Here is a 20,255-nt window from a genome sequence, read left to right as displayed (position 1 = left end):
GCTGTTGGGTTGGTTGCTCGAGCACAAATCCAAGCCAAGTGCCAGGCCGCAAAACCGAAATATGGCTGGTTCGCAATTTTCGTGCTGGATTAGCTTACCAATTTCCCCGTGATTCTCCTGAAAGGAAGTAGGAGGGACGCTCGTGACTCTTCGGGACGTCTAATTGACTTCTCGGCTATCTCCTCATTTATTTTTCCCCGGTTTTATTTATTAGGGATCGTAGCATCCGGTCTAATTTCGGTCCTTCGGTGGCAGCTGAGGAGCGATCATGTTCGTGAAGCAATTCAGGATCAAGTCGAATGTTCGACTCAAGAATTCTGACCGGTATGTACACCACACATCTGCAACCCGTAGGTTTAAATCGAACTAAAGCAGATCGTCTCATCACGAAATTTCTGCTGCCTGTAATATGCGATCGCTGTACAAATATTTACTACGATCTGATCGTCTTCATCGGTAGCCGAATATCTCTTGCTCCGGTACAACGTCGTCTGACATGCGCCATACGGGCGCTAAAAAATAGGCAAGCTCAAATAATACTTCATAATTTTAAAGCTGACATCGCTAGTCATCGCATAAGTACGTGTTGGATCGCAAGTAGAAGTCCTTTCACAGTCGGTGACGATTTGCGCATATTTGTGAATGCAATGCTTCGTGTCTGGGTAAAACCCGGTTTTATACGACATTCGCCCCTCGAATATATTGTATTACGATCCAGAGTAGCAAAATTGTTTTCCTTAAAAAAGGTTACGAACTCTGGAGCTTCAGCCTTTTTAAATAATTTTAACACATTTTGGCGAAGGGGGACGAAGGGCGAACACAGATTCCCAGGCACAGCTAGGTCACTGGTGCGCGACTGAAAAAATCCGCCTGGTCCTGGTATCAAACCAGAGATCTCTCCATTCCCAGTGGAGTGCTCTACCAACCGAGTTAGCCAGGAATTAGACGTCAGTAGAGCCAGTGGCGTAGCCAAGGGGGGGGGGTTTAGGCTTTGATGTCGCTCTCCTGTAATAAGGCAGAGCCTATTGAGGGGGCAGTTCATTGAATGACACTTTAGCAAATAGTAGGGCACCGCGTAGCGTTGTTTACGGGTGGGCCAAATGGTTTCACATTTTTGTAATTAGCCACCGCAGGCTGTCGCCGCAGAGCGGCGTAAGCGCAGCACGAGGGGATGAATTAACGCGCGCCCCCATTATTCCCCTGGAGGAGGAGGTCCCGCCCCCTCGGGAGGCTCCGCCTTAATACAGGCGAGCGACATCAATACTGAGGTTCATGGGGCTTCAGCATTCTCCCTCAAAATCCAGCCGACCCTATACACATGCATTTTGACCCGCCTTCCCCCTCTCCGCACCCCAAGTCATGGACATCCCAGCCACCTTAGCCCCCCCCAAAAAAAAAAAAATTACTGGCTATGTCACTGGAGAAGGGGGACAAAGGACAAATGCAAATCTCTAAACACAGCCAGGTAACTGGTGCACGACTATAGTCGGTTACAAGTCAAGAAGGTAGGAGAAGCTCCTCCCACAAGCGTGATGCGCCCGTTTCAAATCCCTCCGCAGTCGAAAGAAGAGTTCACTGAAAACGCTCCTTGTTCCCCTTCAATGGATAGGTTTTGGCTACAGTACAGAGCGATGCCAACTTGTCTCCGATCCCACTTTTTAAGAAAGCGACCCTTGTATCCATCGGTGGGGGAACCTAATCCTCGAAAGTCGTATTTGTTTCCGTCGGTGGGGGAGAACTCTAATCTCCCTCTCGTGGCTTCCACAATGCTAAGTAAAAGTCGAAAGATAAAGCAAATATGTACAGAAAGGCAAGACCCTCCTCGCGCATTAGCCGCGACGTCACGGAAACGATGGGACGCTATTGGATGTGGAGGTGGCGGAGGGATGTATGATTCTCTTTGAGGGGCATTTGCCGCTACCTTCTTGACCTGTAGCCTGCTATAAAAAATGGAGAGGTCCCTGGATCGATAGCAGGGTCAGGCGGATTTTTTCAGTCACGCACCAATCACATAGCTGTGTTTGGAGGTTTGTGTTTTTTCTTTGTCCCCCTTGTTCCCCTTTTCCAGGGATTATTATTGTTATTCTTGTCCAACTCGCTTGCACCTTCGCATTAGTTGCATTATTATCACAACAACAATGATGACGAAAATAATCCCTGGAGAAGGGGAACAAGAGGGACAAAGGACAAACACAAATCTCCAAACACAGCTAGGTGTTTGGAGATTAATAATCTCCAATTAATATTAATAATTAATTAATTAAATAATTAATAATAATAATAATAATAAACAACAATGATGATTGTGTAACAGGCTGCACAATCGCAATTGAAACAATCAATTAAAAATTTTATTTAGAGTGTAAATTAAAATTTCTGGTTCAACAAACTGCTTCTGCATGCAATTAAGTACACCATGTCTTTCTTTGAATAGCGAAATGCAACCTTAAGCTTGAAATTTGGAAGGAAAAAACAAACAAATTATTCTTTTCTTTGAGTCCTACTTCAAACATTCTTTACGTTTCAGAAAGAAGCTACGGTCCCAGATCGAGGCTCAGTTCCCGCAGCTCTCTGCCGTCGAACTCGACGCGCTCTGCCCTCCGAAGGAAGACCTCTTCCAGCTCAAACTCATGTGCCACGCCGGAGACGCCGTCATCGCCTACTGCCTTGCCAACGAACCCATGTTCTTCGAGCAAGACGACGGCCTCTTACCCACCGTCTATGCACTCTGGTGCGTCCCGTCGCTGCTCCCCTACCTCACCACCTGGGACGCAGTGCTGGAGCGGCTCTCCGGTGGCGCCGACCTGATGGCTCCTGGCATCGGAGCCTACAGTGAGGACTTTGTCCGGGCAAGGCCCGGCGATCCGATCGCGGTGCGGCTGTCCAACTCCGGCGAGTTCGCGGTGGCCGTCGGATCGCTGCTCGTCGCTCCGGAAAGTCTGATGGGTCCGCAGCGACGCGGCAAAGCCGTCGCCGTGGCGCACGTCTACGGGGATTACCTCTGGGCGCACGGGAGCAAGCGGACTTTGCCGAAGAGCGAGCGATCCACAGAAGAGGGCGAGGAGGAGGGCTGTGGCTCCGGAGAGGAGGCGGAGTCACCTTGCCCGACAGAGGGTTCGGACACTTCGAAGCTTGCGGAGAGTTTGAGAACGGACACTACCCTGACGGACTTTGTGCCCGAGGCGGCCAAGACGCCCGAGGTTGCCGAGGCGCCCGTGGACTCGGTGGGTGGTTGTGTCGTAGTGTCAGTTCTTTAGATCGTGGTGTGTGGAGAGGTCTCTTTGTTTGTGGATCTTGAACTGCAATGAGGTCTGTGTACTGTTTCGCAAGCAGAGCCAACTTGGTGCATTGCAAAGTTGCGTCTAGCCATCTCAACAACTCATAACAGTAATGTTTTACTGATGTTAGTTTACAGTTCTGCACCTGGAACTACAAATCACTGTTCTGTCACTGTTGGATCAAGATTGTAATGAAACTGGCACTTGGGTTCCATGCCGTTCATTGAGCTAAACCTTGCGTTGCGAGTAAATTGCGTATTATGCAGCATACGGCTGCTGACATTCGGATGTTTAACCTGCTTATTTCTTGCATATAAGCTGCTTATACGACTCGTTCCGGGGGAGTGCAACCAACTGGAGGTGCAGTTTGCTGTATACGCACACAACCATTTTCCTAACAGCAAATATGGCTCTGTTGTCGTCCTCAGGACATTGGATTGTTCCATAAGTATTGTTTCAGACACGTCCCGGCGTCTATGTCCCTTAAACTATGTTTGGATGTCCAGGAAATTGGAGATGTGGTTCACTGCACTTGGGCAAGGAACTACGGCCGTGGACATCCTCGGGACATAAAATATCCCATAAACGTTCAGACATTCACGGGACCATCTCCCAGAGACATTCCTTGGATGTCCAGGAAACTAGAGATGTGATTCGCTGTGTGTGCACATAACCATTTCTCTGAAGCAAATATAGTTTTGTGGGTGTCCTCAGGACACTAGAATGTCACATAGACATTCAGACGTCCAAGGACCTATCTCCCGTAAACATTGTTCCAATGCCCGAGGGACTGGAGATGTGGTTCTCCAAATATGCATACCATTTCCTTGGCAGCATATGTAGTTCTAGAGACGTCCTCACGACGTCAGAATATCCCATAAGCATGTTCAGATGTGTAGTAGACTTTCTCTGGTGAATGTAATTCAGATGTGAAGTGAATTGTCCGGTATCTCTGACTTGTTATCAGATGGGACGAAGTATTAAAAATGGCTGTCCAGTGATCCTGCGAGCTTTCTTGCCAGGTGGAGGCCATGGATGTTCTCCTGGAGAGCTGCATGCTGTCGGCACTGCGTTCCAAGCTGGCCCTCCCCGTGCTGGCGAGCACCCTGTACAGCACCCACGTCCTTCCCCGCTGTCCCCCAGGACGCTTCCTGGACCTCAAGAGGACATCCCACAAGAAGCTGTCCTCCTACCTGGCACACCTCCAAAACGTGGGTCGCTTTAACTAAACTCATTGGATCCTGGGAAAGTTGTACGGTCACCATTTTGGTTCACGGACTGAACAGTTTCTACATTAGCTCTGCAGTCTTAGTGAACTGATCAAAATTCGCAATGACTATAAAGACATTTCTTGTACACAGAGATTTAGTTATTCGCACACCAGCGAAACAAGTGCACATTTTCGCACTGCCACCACATGCGGCGCACTTGGCGGCATTGAAACATAATTTTCTTGTCGAGAAATAATGCACAAAGGACAGTATCATTGTAAGAGATCTACTGGCGAGGAACGCCTTCACGGTAATGTCGCTCCACCGGGATCTTGGTGTGAATGGTTCGTTACGACCCTTGCGAAGATTTGAAAGGACCGAAATGGCGATTGCCATGGCAACAGGCACCATTCAGCCAATTGCCTTGCGAGTTTTGCTTGTCTGTATGTTAGTATCTGCTTGTGTCGTGGTAGCAGGCAGGGAAGGCAACGGCACTACTTTCCCAGCATCCAGTGACTTTAGCCTGAGCAAGTCCGGGCGGGAGATGACAGTAATCTGTCATTACGGCAAGCAAGTTCATCCGCTTCTTGTGCAAAGGGTACTTTGACATCGAAGCAGCGAGCACTGTCAAAAGGGCATATCGTAAACAATTTAGTTAACACAAACTTGGTGACCTGTAAAATTGCGCTTGAATTGATAGAGGTTCGCAAATATGTCACTCCATGGCAATGAATGCATAGTGAATTACTCCGTGTTGCGAAATTTCGCTGCCCACAAAATAGCTCGCGGATCCCTCGTGAGGAGACCCCCCCTCACCCCTTTCCGCGTTTCCCCCGGAAAATGGAAAGGATTTCAGAATAAAGAACAGCATGCGGTTTGGCAGCCTTGTGCCCCCATACGTACAGTCGAAGCGCTTTTCGCTCGTATGTTTCCACAGATCCCGTTTCTTTCATTATTCGAGAGAGTTTGCCGGACCCGAAAGGCATCAAGGACAGGGACTGTCGAGACATGCATGCACTTTGGCTTGGGGTCAAGGGAATGTTCTGTCTCGCGGCCTTTGGCACTCGCTCGTGATACTTGTGCCCGTTAGGTAACGGAGGTTCCCTCCACATCGTTTCTTGTCGAAGGTCGCGGAAGCCCGGGTTGACCTCATGCATAGCTTCCACTAGTCACAAACGTTATGTTCAAGTTGACAAAGGACCAGGAACATTCTCACTGTTATTTTTACCGGCTTGCAGTTCTGACCCTCGAGCTGCTTTTTTATGCTTTTGGGGGATAACAAGGCATCGGTGTTTGTTTCACCCCCCCCCCCCCCTCCTTTTTCGGTGGCTCTTAAAAGTTTTGTGGTTCACTTTGCGGCTCCGGGTCAGCCTGGCCACCCCTGTTGTATACAGTAGTGGGAAAATGCAAAGGGCTTGTTTTTGACTCTACACGCCGGCGGCGCCTTCTAGTCCTCCTAACGACTTTCTTCCCTTTTTCGTGGCTTTTGGAAATGCTCCAGCTCCTTACGAATGGCAACTTGGCCTTCGAAAAAGGGGAAAGGACACACCTCGAGAATTACATTACTTTTATCAAGCTAAAACTAACAGACTCGCTCCAACGAACGAAGAGCCCACGGCCGAGACGCTTCTTCCCTGCAGAAGTGCGAACAGCCGCGGGGGTGGAGCTTGTCCCTACTACTCCAAATGCTTTCCTAAACAATAATGTCGACCTCCTTTCAATTGCACCGAAAGGTTTGCATGATGAGTTAAAGAAATTAACGAATGAATTAGCAGAAAGCGGTTTATTTCGTGTTATGTGCTCCGTCGAGTTTATGCTGCTGCTGTGCATACTTTAATGTCATCCGTAGGAAACTGCAAGGGGCTCCGTCAAGCTGTTATACAGCTATTTTCCCTCGTGTCTGCCATTCACGTACCAGAATGGAATACAATGTTCTTCGTAGCGCACGTGATCTCTCGCCGCAACTCTCCTCTTAGGCGAGCTCCCCTTCTTGCGGACCGAGGGACGCGTTTCGGTTGACTTGCCTCCCGCGTACGTTGATGCCCTCGGTGCCTCGGCCACAGGAAGGACTGCTGGTGGTGCGAGAGTCCAGCCCCGGGGTGCAGAGCATCGTCTCGGTGCAGAGGGAACACCCGCGGCTCCGCACGGGTTGTAACCTCGCGCTTCCGGAGCCTGCTCCGGACTCGCAGGAAGAGGCCGGCTACACCTTTCCCCAAGTGCGCGAGCTCAGGACGGTCACGGCAGCCGTGAAGCCCCTCTTTCCCAAATGCAGGTGCGTCCTGCGTTCCCGATTACCCTGTGCCCATGTATGGGGTGCGTAGTTGGGGGGGGAGACTCGTTTCTGGAAGAGAGTGCAATCAGTCGTACTATAGCTGACATGGATTTGACGAGGACCTTTTGCCCCATCAAGACGAAGGCTCATTGCGGAGTAGGTGCCATGTAACTGCGATTTCGGCTGCTTGTCAGAAAAGATCCCCAGGTAGTCGAAAGTAACCTTCAGCCTTTTGATGGTGTTTGACACATGCTTTTTGCAAAGTCAGTACGTCAAAACCCTCCGATTTTTTGTTTTGACCGAAATCGAAAATTTGATTCACCTAATGAAAAATTTTTGAACTGGATGATTGGTCTTTATGCATGTCGTTTGCTTGCCTGACCCGATATACAGTAAAACCTCGTTATAACAAAATGGGATATAACAAACTAATGGATATAACAAAGCAATCATAATTCCCCTTGCTTGCTAATAGTATGGAGAACTGGACATTGGCTATAACAAACTAATGGTTATAATGAAATAACTACGACCGCTCCTTCAACTTTGTTATAACGAGGTTTTACTGTACGGTCAAATCTCGTTGATTTGAAGTCGAGGGGACCGAACATTCGTTTGAATAAAGTAAAGTTTGAGTTACCAGAAGTTTCCTCCCAATAGACGCATAGGATGGGACCTGCATGTTAGTTTGAGTTATCTGCAACTATATTTATGTAGCAAATGCAGCCTAGACATGAGATTGGTTTGCTTTTGAGAAACACCACGATTCACACTGTGAATGTAACAGTCATGCAGTCTAAAAAAAAAGAAAATTGATATTTTCAACCAATTACTCCACATTAGAAAACAAATGAACACACTCTTGCTTGGCGGCAATTAGTTATTACTTCTATATATATGGTGGTCGTGTTCCGTTTTCCGCCATGTTCGACGCACCCTTTCTGGCTCTCCAACAGCAAAGGGGATGCCTTGGCACCTGAAGATGTGCGGGCGGTCTTGCGGAACTACGTCAAAGAGAACGAACTCCAGGATCCGACAGATAAGAGGTAAGAGCCACGTCAGTGTCTCGACGTTCGATGGAGGCAGCGTTTTGGGGGCGTACGGGGAACAGACTAGGTAAGTCCAAGTTGTGACTTGGAAGGATTCGTGTTGCTCACGTCCTGTGCCACCGTTTCGAAAAGTATGTGCAAGGTGCATCGTCGGACAGAACGACGGAAGTCCAAACACAAAAAGAGGCTACGGAGTTTTTTTCGCAGTCACGCCACATTTTGTCCAGAATAATGTCACGACGCCTCTTTCTTTGAAAAAATGGATTCAAAAACAAGTTGTTTCAGATAGAAAAACTGGACAAAAAGGTTTCATGTGGATACTTGAGTGTGCGTGTTTTGGTGCCTAAATCTCGAAAGAAAGAAAGAAAGAAAGAAAGGCATTCCTGGTAGTCAGATTCTTGCGTTCCCTTTTGTCATCGGTCTGACTTGGAATGAAATGAAGCATGCCTTTGAGGCAAATAAGCGAAAACCGCTGCAGCCACCATTACGCTCTGCCATCAACTTTGTCGCGGCAACTTCTCGCAGGATGGTGCAGATGGACCCGACGTTGTCGGACGTTGCGGGGACGTCGGAACTGCGTCTCAGCTGGGAAGAGCTCGGCAGCCGGGTCATGTCGCGCATGCAGTTTGCGCACGAGGTGCGCCTGCCAGGGCGGGAGCCCGTCGTGCACCGGGGCGCCCTGGCACCCATCGCCATCACGGTGGCGCAGCGAACGGGAAACAAGAAGGTCACCCTAGTCGAGGGACTCGAGACTTACGGCATCGACCCCCAGCGTCTCGCGCACGAGGTGAGCTTTTTATTTTCTTAATAAGTGGGGACATTATAGTGTGTTTTAAAGCGCAGCTTTTAGGGGCCCGTTTCCGGCTTGAGCGGCGTCGCCGTCGCCGTCGGCGTAACCGCGCGGTGCATTATGGGAAATGTCCCATAATGCACCGCGCGAGCCCCCCACCGGGGTCACGTGACCTCGTGGGGGGCACGTGACCCCCCCCCCCCCCCCAAGGTCACGTGACCCCCCGAAGTCACGTGACTCCCCGAGGTCACGTGACCCCCGCCAATGTCGCGTGACCCCCGATGACGTCATCGTCACTGATGACGTCACCGGCATCCACATTGTCATCGTCATCATCACTGATGACGTCATTAGTGACGTCACTAATGACGTCACCGACATCCGCACCGTCATCATCACTGATGACGTCATCAGTGACGTCACTGATGTCGTCACCGGCATCCGCATCGTCATCGTCATCATCACTGATGACGTCATCAGTGACGTCACTGATGACGTCACCGACATTCGCATCGTCATCATCACCGGTGAAGTCATCAGTGACGTCACTAATGACGTCATCGGTATCTGCATCGTCATCGTCACCGATGACATCTTCGGCATTGGGGGGGGTCACGTGACCCCCCCTGGTTAGTTGAACCCCCCCCCCCCCCCCCCCAGTACCCTTCCCTCCTCCTCCTCAAGAACTGCGCTCTAATTCGGCGTTACATGGAGTTGTAAGCGGCTTTCACTTTTTTAATACAAACGAAGTCTAAGTCACGGCTTCTCCAACTCTCGAGTTTTGAGGAATCCCCATTTACCTGTCATGGCTGCCGAGGAACCCTTCCCAGTCTTGGCTTGATGCGATAAGACAGTGCAGGAGCCTACAGGCCTTGTAAACAGTAATTCAGTTAATAGGGAGTGTTTGCATCAATGGGTTGCTCACATGTGCCAAGACAGTGCTTAAAAGGGGGGCTCCGTCGTCAATTTGAAAGTTTTCAACTTAAAATATTTTCTCAAAGAGCGCAATAAACTGAGCCTAGAGCAGCAAGTAAATTTCCCTAAAAATATGCCTAAAAAATACAGTAAGCTCGTGATGGTTCAAACTCGGATATTTCATACTTCTGGTTAATTCAAACAAATTAAAAAATTGTGGTTGTCCTCCTATGTTTTTAATGTATTCATAAGCCACTTAATTTGAACTGTGTTTTCGTGTAATTCATACTTTTTGTTCCCGCACCCTCGTTGAGTGCGCTTCTTTCCGAGCACCGGTGCACTGCAAAAAGGCAACACCCACAGAGCTTGCTTCCGCGGGTGGTGCTTCTCCGCAGTGCACCGATGCCCGGTGAGAAGTGCACTTAACGGGGCTCAAGCAGGGCGCACATAAGCTATGAAAACGGGCACCACGTGGAAATTTTCACTGCAACTTGTGCGGACGCTGAGACGTGGCGGCATGGCATAGGTCTAAGTCACACCGTCCGCGCAAGTTGTCATGAAAAGTGCCACGAATCGCACATGTGTTCCCTGTCTAATAGTTTACATTAGACAACTTTTTGGCCCGATGAACAAAGTTAATTCTGTTTTGAGCTGTCATGTGCCGTCTAAACAGACCATGATAGACAACATTTCTGAGGGATAAATAAACTTGTCGTACATTTCTCGAATGTTTCATGCGTGGCATACCTGTTTATGGTCCGTAGGCTTATGTAGAGGAAATCATCAAATACCTGCTTTGTATGTGTATTCATGTGGCAAATCATAATTTTAAACAACCGGAAAGAATAAACACATATTCGGGACGCAAACAGACGAAGAGTTGTATCGTCTGTTTGCGTCCCGAATTGGTGTTTATTCTTTCCGGTTGTTTAAGTATTTACCAACACGCTCGTTTTTTAACATAATTTTACTTGTTTCGTATTTAGATCAATTTCTGACAATTCATACTTCCGATAATTCAGACAAAATTCGTGGCTTCCTGGAGTTTGAATTAATAAGAGTCTAGTGTAATTTTTAATTGTATAAATTCAATATAGGTAACTGAAACTGAAACTAGCCTGCAACTTTACTGATCTGCAATATTGTGATGTCAGATGTTGTATAAACGTCTGACATCTGACATGACAAGCAGTCAGAAGGCCGTCACGATCGTCCGTGGGAAATAAGGGACTTCGATTCATCAAGCTTGTCTTAGTCGAGCAATGACCAGCAAATGTTTTCAGATTTTCAGCACGAGATTTCGGACGATTTTCCGTTCGTATTCAATCAGCCGGTATCGCCTCTGAGAATGCCTCCCGTGGGGGCTACATTCGCGATTTGCCAACGTGTGAACTCGAATGCCGCTTCAAAGTAGAATGGCACGGAAGGTTTCATTTGCTAGCAAGGCGCGATCCGTCTTTTAGCACGACACAAACGCTAGGAGCCGGCGTTCGCATCGGACTGCCCGAACCCACTTCTCTCGCAGATGGACTTCTCGGTCGGAAACCGATAAGGTGTCACTTTGCTGAATTTCGTTGTGGTGTTATTGTACCCGCAGACAATAACAAATCCCCCTTCCCCCTCCATCGCATGCTGCAAACAGCCTAAACCAAACGCAATTTGCAAAACCACGGACATTCACTGTCACTGCAGCGCACAACGCCCTGGAGTAGAGAACGTCATCTGCTCTCGGATACGTCCGACGTCACGAGTGACCCTGCTCGTTGTTGCCAGTGGAGCGGCAGCGAGTCATTCGGAGGTATACGCGTAAACTCCAAAATTCATGTTCTCGAAAGAAAATTAATCTTTTTATTAAACATTTTGTAGACATACTCACAGGTGGATAGACGGTGAAAATTTTATAAAAATCAATGACCATCGATATTTCGCCGGAGTTTCATCTAAAAGAAAAACTGCGAAAGTGTTTCGGACCGTTTTTATGCACTTCCCCTCGTGTAATACATTCCTAGGAATGTCCTCGAGGGCAATAAACTTGAACTTTTACTCGAACATGCCAGCATTAAGAGAGCCAGTTTTGAGTATGATATGATATGCAATGCTTTCCTCTCCACTTTATTGTCGAAGCTCTTTTAAATATTTTTTTTCGGCAGCTGTACATTTGGAACCGCTTTAAATACCCATCGTTTTTGTCCCGGTGTCAATGCATCTTTTTATGTAGCATGATTTAATGAACCCAAGCTTTCCTTGAATTCTGCACTCTCAAGCAAAGCTTACAGACCAGGAAATGTCTGAGGTGATCTCATCGAGTGAGAGCGTGCATGATACGAAAATAAACACCAAAACTGGCAAGATAAATGGAGCAACCTAAACTGCTGTCTTCATTAAAGAGAAATCCCACTTGGAAAAATTTTTCTCTCACATGTCATGCAGGTCACACATTCTTGCAAGACTTCTATTTTTTAAGCAGTTTAGTTTTTCCCTTTAGAAAGAAATGCAATAGCACGGCACAGTAGAATTTGTTCTTGGGATCCGATCCCGTTCTGCGAACAGAGAGCCGTTGCTCGGCACCCGAAACAAGGAGTGCTTCTTTTTGCATGTTTTGTAACCCGTGTTGCGTCCCAATAAAAAACACCACCAAACTGTCTTTTTTTTTTTTTTTCCAGAGTTTTTGACATTGTTGCGAGTCCCTTGTCTCCTCGGAACAGCTTGCAGCCACACAATATTGTATCGCTTCATTTACGACACAAAACAAAAATAGTCACGCCAACACGCCCCAAGCCAGCCTCGCAAAATGCTGCCCGAACGGCCTCCCGGCCTTGCTGCGACTGGCAGCACCACCCAAGGCCCCTGCGGCAGAATTGGAGCACACGACACCCAGCCAGTGAAGCTGACGCGGTCGGCACACCTCCCAGTTCTAGTACAGCCTAACCGTATGCCTTAAGACCTCCCGTGATCTCTGAAGACGAGAGGACAAAGTGGTGCCATCTGTCGAATAGCCGTGGAACGTTTGACATTTCCGTATATTTCCATTTTTTTCGAGCACCATTCTTTCCTGGCTTGCGAAATCTTTTGACAATGTTATGGACGACCCTTTCTCCTAGATAGTAGGTATGTTTTATGTTGCAAATACCCTAAACCTTTGCTCTAGCGATTTGTATACAGTCAAACGCCTGTATAACAAAGCGTGTGGGACTGCGATAATTCTTCGTTATACACGTCACTTCGTTATATCCGTTGCGCACCTTAATGACCCCAATAAAGCAGATAAGCAACGAAATAGCCCGTTGTACAGGCTATTTCGTAGTAGAAGCGTTCGTTGTAGCGGCGTTTGACTGTATTTTGCAACATGCATGACCTGTTCATGCACATAAAAGAAAATGTCATTTTTCTTTTTTCGGTAGTTCAGCGCTCCTTCAAAGCATCCCGTAGGAAACCCCGGCTTCTTGCACAATCTGGGCCTTGCCCCTTGAAGTGCCGGGTCTTGTGTTTTTCCTGCGCGCCGAACGCAAATTTTGGTTTAAGTAACCCTATCGTATGCTTTATCAAATACAGACTGTTCTATGGGCTAAAAGTTAATTGGTATCTGCATGCCTCCAACCGAGGACATTTTTCTCGTGTTTTGCTTTTGTAGACGCTGTACTTTAGAGAGTCGCACCTCGACGTCTTTTCAGCGGCCTTACTCTGCCTTTTTTTTTTATTCGGAACTGTAATTTCCCTATCGTCACGGTTGTCGAATACAGAGCCAATTAGTAGTAATTTCTAAATCTCGACGTTAAAGTGCGAGGTCAAACCACGCGGGTCTGCCTTCTGCAACAACGAAGGAGCAAACTGAAACGGAGGTCACTTAATAAAATCTTGTACGTGCCGAGAAAAAGTGACACAAAAAAAAACAACAAAAAAAACACCGTTTTCGATGCTTCCCCATACATAACACTGCACATTAAAAACACACGCACATACACACAGAACAGCGCACACTTGAGTGTTTTTGGGCATGGGACTCAAAGGGTTAACAACACCACTGCGCGACCACTCTCCCAACAGGTCCAGGTGGGTGTCGCGGCGAGCACGTCGCTGACCCCGGTGAGTCGCGGGGGCAACAAGCAGGTGTTGCAGCTGCTCGTTCAGGGAAACCAGGTGGTGTTCCTCGAGCGGCTGCTCACGGGGCCCTCGTACGGCGTTCCCAGACGCCTCCTCAAGGGACTCGAGAACGCGCCCACCAAGAAGAAGCAGAAGGCGCACAAGTGACCCCGCCGCCCCCCCACACCGTGCCCGACGCCCTCCCGACGTTTTGACCATCGAAAATATTAAACCCAATGACTACCGTGTGCCGTCGGTTTATCGTGCCATGACGGCCGGAGCGCTGCAGGAGCGAGCCTGTCGACAAAGTGTTTGGTCACGGTTACGGTGGCCGGAACATGTCCCCGACTTTCAGCGTCCCATCCCGCGCATGCGGCGAAGGCGGTCCCCAAGTGGCGACGAATTCTGTCGCGGAAGCCGGTGCATCGTGCTGTCGTAAACCCGGGGGTCGGGCGTTCGAAATGACGGTGCAAAAGGCGGGCACACGCAAGGGTCGCCGTCGTCGCGCCATTCCCCCTCTTGCCTGCCTTGCTTTCCACCTCTGGGAACGGCACGACGCTTTTGTGGCGTCGTCGGGCAGCGGCGGAATCCAGGGGCCACTTTTGTGGACGCGGTAAATACGCCGGCTGCGAGATGCACTCCGGGCACTATACCTAGTTGTGACTTACGACACCGATAAAAACTTGTACGACAAAGGCTGCCTCCGTTCGTGTTAGAACAAAACATTTTTTTCTTCGAACTGCAGTTTAATGGAGGCAAGCTGACTTCACCCTTACACGGATTCCGTAGGGTATACAGACGACAATAATAATCCTCGGAGAAGGGGAACAAATGACAAACAGAAATCTCTGAGCACATGCTAGGTGACTGGTGCGTGACTGAAAAATCCGCCTGGTCCGGGTATCGAACCAGGGACCTCTCCATTTCCAGTGGAGCGCTCTGCCAACCGAGCTAACCTGGAGTTAGACGTCAGTAGAGCAAACGGGTTTTCATCAGCTGCCACCAGTCTAATGGGCCTGCATTTCTAAGGTTTTGATGCTAGTGAAATTAAAGCAAAGGTGCAAGCGGGCTGGACAAGAATGGCGATAATCCCTGGAGAAGGGCTTCCAGTCTATTTTTGCCTCCAGCGTCAGAACTCATTCTTACCCCCCTCTCAATGAACAAATTGTGAATCAAATGCCCCCGGTCGTCATCGGTGTAGAAGGGATAAAAAAGTGCTTAGATGAGCTCGATATTAAAAAGGCTGTAGGTCCCGATGGTTTGTCACCGAGAGTTTTAAAATTATGCTCATTTGTTGCGTCTCGTTACTTGGAGATTATTTTTTGTAAATCGCTAGAACCAAGTGTACTCCCAGGTCAATGGAAGATGACGTGTGTTACGCCAATCCATAAGCACGGATCGAAACACAATGTAGAGAATTATCGCCCCATATCACTGAGCTGCATATGTTGCGAGATTTTAAAGCATATTGTTTATAGTAATGTTGCGAGGCATTTCGATACAAATAGATATTTCTCTTCGACTCAACGTGGTTTCAGAAAGGGCCTCTCATGCGCCACGCAGCTCGTAGAACTTTATCGTGACTTGGTTTCAACTGCTGAGGAGGGAGCAGAAACGCACGCCATCTTTCTTGATTTACGCGAGGCTTTCGATAAAGTGTCTCACCCTTTGCTGCTACACAAACTGAGCTCCCTTAGCCTCGATGAGAACATACACCGTCGGATCGAAAATTACCTTTCTGGGAGAAAGCAGTGTGTCGTCATAAACGGTGCCAGCTCAGATTTTGTTGATGTGACTTCTGGCGTGCCGCAGGGTTCAGTGCTGGGACCCCTCTTATTTCTTGTATTTATTAATGATATATCGTCGACCATTAACTCGCCCATAAGGCTGTTTGCGGACAATTGTGTTTTGTACAGTAGGGTAGACAATGTTGGTGAATCAGCTTTTTTGCAGTCGGACCTAGATAAAATATTGGATTGGTGCAGGATTTGGGAGTTGGGCTTAAATGTGGAAAAGTGTGTGCAAGTCACTTTTGGGAGGAAACGTAACCCTGTTCCATCCTGCTATTTTATTGATGGTCATAGATTAAGTAATAACACTGATGTTAAATATTTGGGGATTACCTTGTCAAGCACCCTTTCTTTTAATGTTCATGTCACTGAAACTGCTAAGAAAGCCAGCCGCACTTTAAATTTTCTTATTCTAAATTTACGCGGTGCTCCACAGAAACTAAAAGAGACTGCCTATTGCTGTTTGGTAAGACCTACACTGGAATATGCGTGTGTTTTGTGGGATCCCCATCAAAAGTACCTTGCAGATAAGTTAGAAAAACTTCAAAACCGTGCGGCGAGATTTGTAACAGGAAATTATAGTAAAGAACAATAGCGTAACAGAGACTAAAAATGTACTTGGTTGGGAAACTTTACTGTCAAGGTGCAAAGATTTTCGATTGAGGTTCTTGCTCGCAATTTTTAATGATATGACTGGTATTGATAAAAGCAACTACATAAAATTACCTAACTACATTTCAAATCGTATGGATCGTACCAGAAAAATAAGGAAAATTTCTTGTAGAACAGATTATAAGAAGTTTTCATTTTTTCCACGCACAATCGCTCAGTGGAACCCGTTACCAAAGTCTTTTTTTATTCGTGACGACGTGGGACCATTTATCTCAGGAAATGGTCTTGATTTTTAATGTTGTTTATGTTCGATGTTTATGTATTTTCTTCATTGACAGCCCAGGTTGTATATTCAAGTGTTCTGTTTTTATTTTATCGAGCGTATTAATTCATGGGCTGTACCTGCTATAATGCCAAAGTTTTTCGGCGCTGCAGGGTTTTTTTTTTTGTTTTTTTTCTGTAATTAAAAAACAAGTCGACAAAGGACAAACACAAGTCTCCAAACACAGCTAGGTGATTGGTGCGCGACCGAAATTAATGCAATTTCGGTCGCGCACCAGCCACCTAGCTGTGTTCGGAGATTTTAGTTTGTCCTTTGTCCCCCTTGTTCTTCTCCAGGGCTTGCACCTTTGCATTAATTGCATTATCGTCTTAATTCCTTATACGGACCTTTGCCGGAGTCCACTGGAGACTTCAAAATGAGTGCACAAATGATTTGAACTGCAATTCGGCACTTTTTAAATACTTTGTATGTTACATTATGAATCTGGACAATGCTGCTGGTAAGAGCAACAGCCTCCCCAAAGGTGTCTGATCAGAGAGGCTCTTGGTAAACAAAAGCAAGGGTCATGTTCACAGAGCTGCACTTTATCTGGCTTATGTGGACTTAGGTGACTGGACAAAAGCTTGCCGGACAAATGACTGACAGGCTAATGCAGTGTTTCTCAACCATTGATGTTTCGCAGACCCCTGTGGATTGCCAGAGATGAAGGAGGACCCTGTTTGTGGCGAGGAGCTAGTTTGAAGGCTAGATGCTCGCCACAAACAGGCGAGCAGCTAGCCTTCAATGGGCTAGTTTGAAGCAGACTTCTCTACACACGAGAAAACTCGCCCAACAATCGGAACGTTACCTCTCAATCTGAAAGAAAGACAACTTTTCATGCCAGTCCTGACTGATGAGACAGGGCTTTGCGGAGCCTTAGAATGCCTTTGCGGACCCCAAAGAGTCTGCGGACCCCCATTTGAGGACCACTGGGCTAACGTATGCTCTGTCAAGATTGTCATTATTTTATGGAGCGTTTTCATTGGTGTCATAACATCCACCACTCGGTTGTTATGAGCTGCCTAGCGCATGCCAAAGGTGAGCGTTTGAAAGAATTGTCTGGCACCATCAAATACGTTGTGTGGTCCGACATCACTCAAAAACGCACTAGTAGTAATCATTCGTCGGCACAGAAAATATGAATTCCAGCACGAGAGGCCGTTTGTTCTGGAGGGACGTATGGTGATAAGCAATGCGACGATTTAGACAGGCTGCTTCAAGATATTTTCTCGTACGTGAGTGGAATTCGCTGCTTGGGTTATTTATCTTGTACTACAGGGTGTCACAAAAAACATTTTACAGGTTTTTGTTTACCGCAAAAATAAACTAGGCATTGCCAAACGCTCATTCTCCGCCCAAAGGTAGCCCTAGAGGTCACAACCAGATGCCAATGTTTCAGCCCGATCCGACATTTTATTCAAAAGTTATAATTGATTTTCTGAAAATTTTAATGGGAAAATGGAGCCCATTTTTTGGTTTCTGGTGCTGTAGAGCCCCACATATTCGAAAACTCCGTCGGCCGCTATTTTCCCATTGAAATTTTCAGAAAATCATAACTTTTTATTAAGGTAGCAGATCGGGCTGAAACTTTGTCATCTGATTGTGACCTCTAGAGCTACCTTTGGGCGGAGAATGAGCGTTCGGCAATGCCTAGTTTATTTTTGCGATAAAAAAATCACTGTAATTTTTTTTTTTTCTGACACCCGGTGTATGTTATAGCAAGTTTGTTTCACACGCACTGTCACCGTTCGAGTTCTCTCCCAGAATGCAGCGCACTCGCAGAGTGTTCCACGGAGAACTGGACTCAAACGAACTCGCCAAATGCACCGAGTGCAGAAAACTGATGCTGCCGCCATCTATGTTGTAGAAAAGGTACCAACCTCAAATCGAAACTAGTGCCTTTCTGTTCGGAGTGATGGGTGGGAATGCGAGAGTGCAGTCACTACCAACGTTTATCTACAAACGTTGGTCGCTACAACCTGTAGTTTATATTTACGATGACTTCAAGCAACTCCGCTGTCGTACAGATAGTTACAGACGGCGTAAATATCTGCAACCAGCTGTCTACAAAGCAGCTGGTTGCGATCTCTTCATAGCCGCTTACACTGAAGAAAACTGATGATGCTGTCCGAGCAGAAGCTTGATCTGTTTGAGCATGGTATTATGCGTGAACCACTGAAAGGGTACGGCTTAAAACTAGTCTGTTGGAATATCCAGCAAAACTTTTCGTGGGACTTTCGATTTCGATCGTCATTACAGGTGGATCAGATATCAGCCTTGGTGAGGGCGTCGAGACGAGCTTTCTCGAACAAAATACGATGGGGCAAGTTAGCTGACGTAGGTAAATGTTAAACATGATGATGTTGCCCAAGCCTCGGGTAAAGCCGCTATGTTTAGCTTTCTCGGATGCTTATTAGGCAGTCACAGGTTTCTGCTGGAAGAGTTTTGTCGACAAATGTTCAATTTTTCACCGCACACGGATGGTGATAAACATCTCGGGGGGCCGCTGATGCGTCTGTTCTGAGCATTTCTTTACACACTGGTATATTTCAGCGTCTGTACGGCAACAGAGCGACTTAAACATGCAAATAAAGCACGATTTGTCAATTGCTCCCTTCATGAAATAGCAGACGCTCACAATTCAAGCTCGCATTTGATTCCGTTGCCCGCGGGACGCGATTTCTATCAGAGACGAACCCTCGGCGTCTGCTCCCGCTCCTTGCCGGAGCGAGGCATGACGTAATTGCATTTTGGCGCACTCCCGATTTGCTAGGTGCAGCGAGTGCATGCACGCGTGGGTGCCAGCGCTGAAACGAACTCTGAGAGTGCAACCACTCGTGGAGTACTTGCCGGCTGAAACGAACCCGCTCCACACTGCGAGTGGGCACGCGTGGGCACGAGTGCAGTGAAACGAACTCGCTATTAGCATGCAGCTGTCAGCAGCTACATTTATGGTTGAATGATAATGAACTCTTACTTTTGGGTCTCCAAAAACATAAAATTGGGCTTTGCGTCAAGATTCGTAAAAATAATTCACTTTTCGTTTTGTAAATTTTTGATTCAGTGCAAATGGCTGGGCTTTTGTGCGTGACTTGCGGTCTACTGATAAAGTTGTTATTCAAGGTGTCAGCATTCAGATTCGAGGTGTCAAGTCAGAGTGGATATGTGGGCTTTTTTTCTTTTATATATTATTTTATTTACCAATCTATTGCTGACAGATTCTTGAACCTGTGGATGGACAAAGGAAAGTTTGGAGAAAGTTATGGTCACCTATAAACACGCAAAATTTAGATGGCGAAGTGGCATGACTACCCTAAGATGCTATGATTGCAAACGAAGAAGATACGCACAGAAACTATGACTCTCCACAACGTCACCCCTCCCCCCCCCCCCCCAAAAGAAAAAGAAAAAAAAGAAAAATAAGCAATTTTAAGAATGGTATCTTGGTTCCTCTCAGATCCGAGCAATCTCCCTGCATGCAGAGGACTCTGCGTAGCTGCAACCAAAAAAGCCAAAAAGCTATCTCGTAGCACATTCGTATCTTTTCCAGGCTCTAAAGCTGATCAAAGATAAACTTCGTGTCAGGGATTTGAAATCAATAATCGCGCAAGCTGTCACATCTAAGTTCTGACCAGGCACATGAAGTGTCAATCGAGCATTTTTTAAATAATATATCAAATTCCATACGTGTATCTCAATGCATTACATACCGTTGCAACGTCCAGTGTCCAGTTGCAAAAACAACACGAGTACATTGAAAGCAAGTAAGCGACTTGCTGTCAGTAAGGGCGAGATAACACGTGTCAACGCGAGAGCTTTCCACGCTCGAACACCAAAACCTACCAAACCGAACGGCACACGCACGCACGCCTTCCGTGACGTCACGTGCCTACTATGACGTCACGCTAGCCTTTTAATAGAGTGTACTTCAAAGGG

The 20,255-nt window shown here is 47.2% G+C and overlaps 1 protein-coding gene across 1 annotated transcript; it reads left to right on the top strand.

The window, feature by feature from the left end:
* Nucleotides 1–25: 25 nt before the first annotated feature.
* Nucleotides 26–13,843, top strand: LOC120846344 (eukaryotic translation initiation factor 2D). The gene is made up of 7 exons (XM_040218079.3): nt 26–324; nt 2,528–3,224; nt 4,301–4,489; nt 6,553–6,761; nt 7,718–7,807; nt 8,336–8,597; nt 13,560–13,843. The coding sequence occupies exons 1-7, from the start codon at nt 269–271 to the stop codon at nt 13,761–13,763; spliced, it is 1,707 nt and encodes a 568-aa protein (XP_040074013.2). The 5' UTR covers nt 26–268; the 3' UTR covers nt 13,764–13,843.
* Nucleotides 13,844–20,255: the final 6,412 nt, after the last annotated feature.

The sequence above is a fragment of the Ixodes scapularis genome, unplaced genomic scaffold (genome assembly GCF_016920785.2).
Source record: "Ixodes scapularis isolate PalLabHiFi unplaced genomic scaffold, ASM1692078v2 PGA_scaffold12__126_contigs__length_90152505, whole genome shotgun sequence".
NCBI classification, from domain to species: domain Eukaryota; kingdom Metazoa; phylum Arthropoda; class Arachnida; order Ixodida; family Ixodidae; genus Ixodes; species Ixodes scapularis.
The sequence above is the reverse complement of the archived record's forward strand: the minus strand, read 5'-3'. Positions and strand labels throughout refer to the sequence as shown.

Excerpts from the sequence above, each read along its gene's own strand:
- LOC120846344 (XM_040218079.3), top strand. The coding sequence starts at position 269 with ATGTTCGTGAAGCAATTCAGGATCAAGTCGAATGTTCGACTCAAGAAT. Across the intron at positions 6,762-7,717 it reads CCCCTCTTTCCCAAATGCAG|CAAAGGGGATGCCTTGGCAC; the intron begins GTGCGTCCTGCG and ends GCTCTCCAACAG. Across the intron at positions 8,598-13,559 it reads CCCAGCGTCTCGCGCACGAG|GTCCAGGTGGGTGTCGCGGC; the intron begins GTGAGCTTTTTA and ends CTCTCCCAACAG.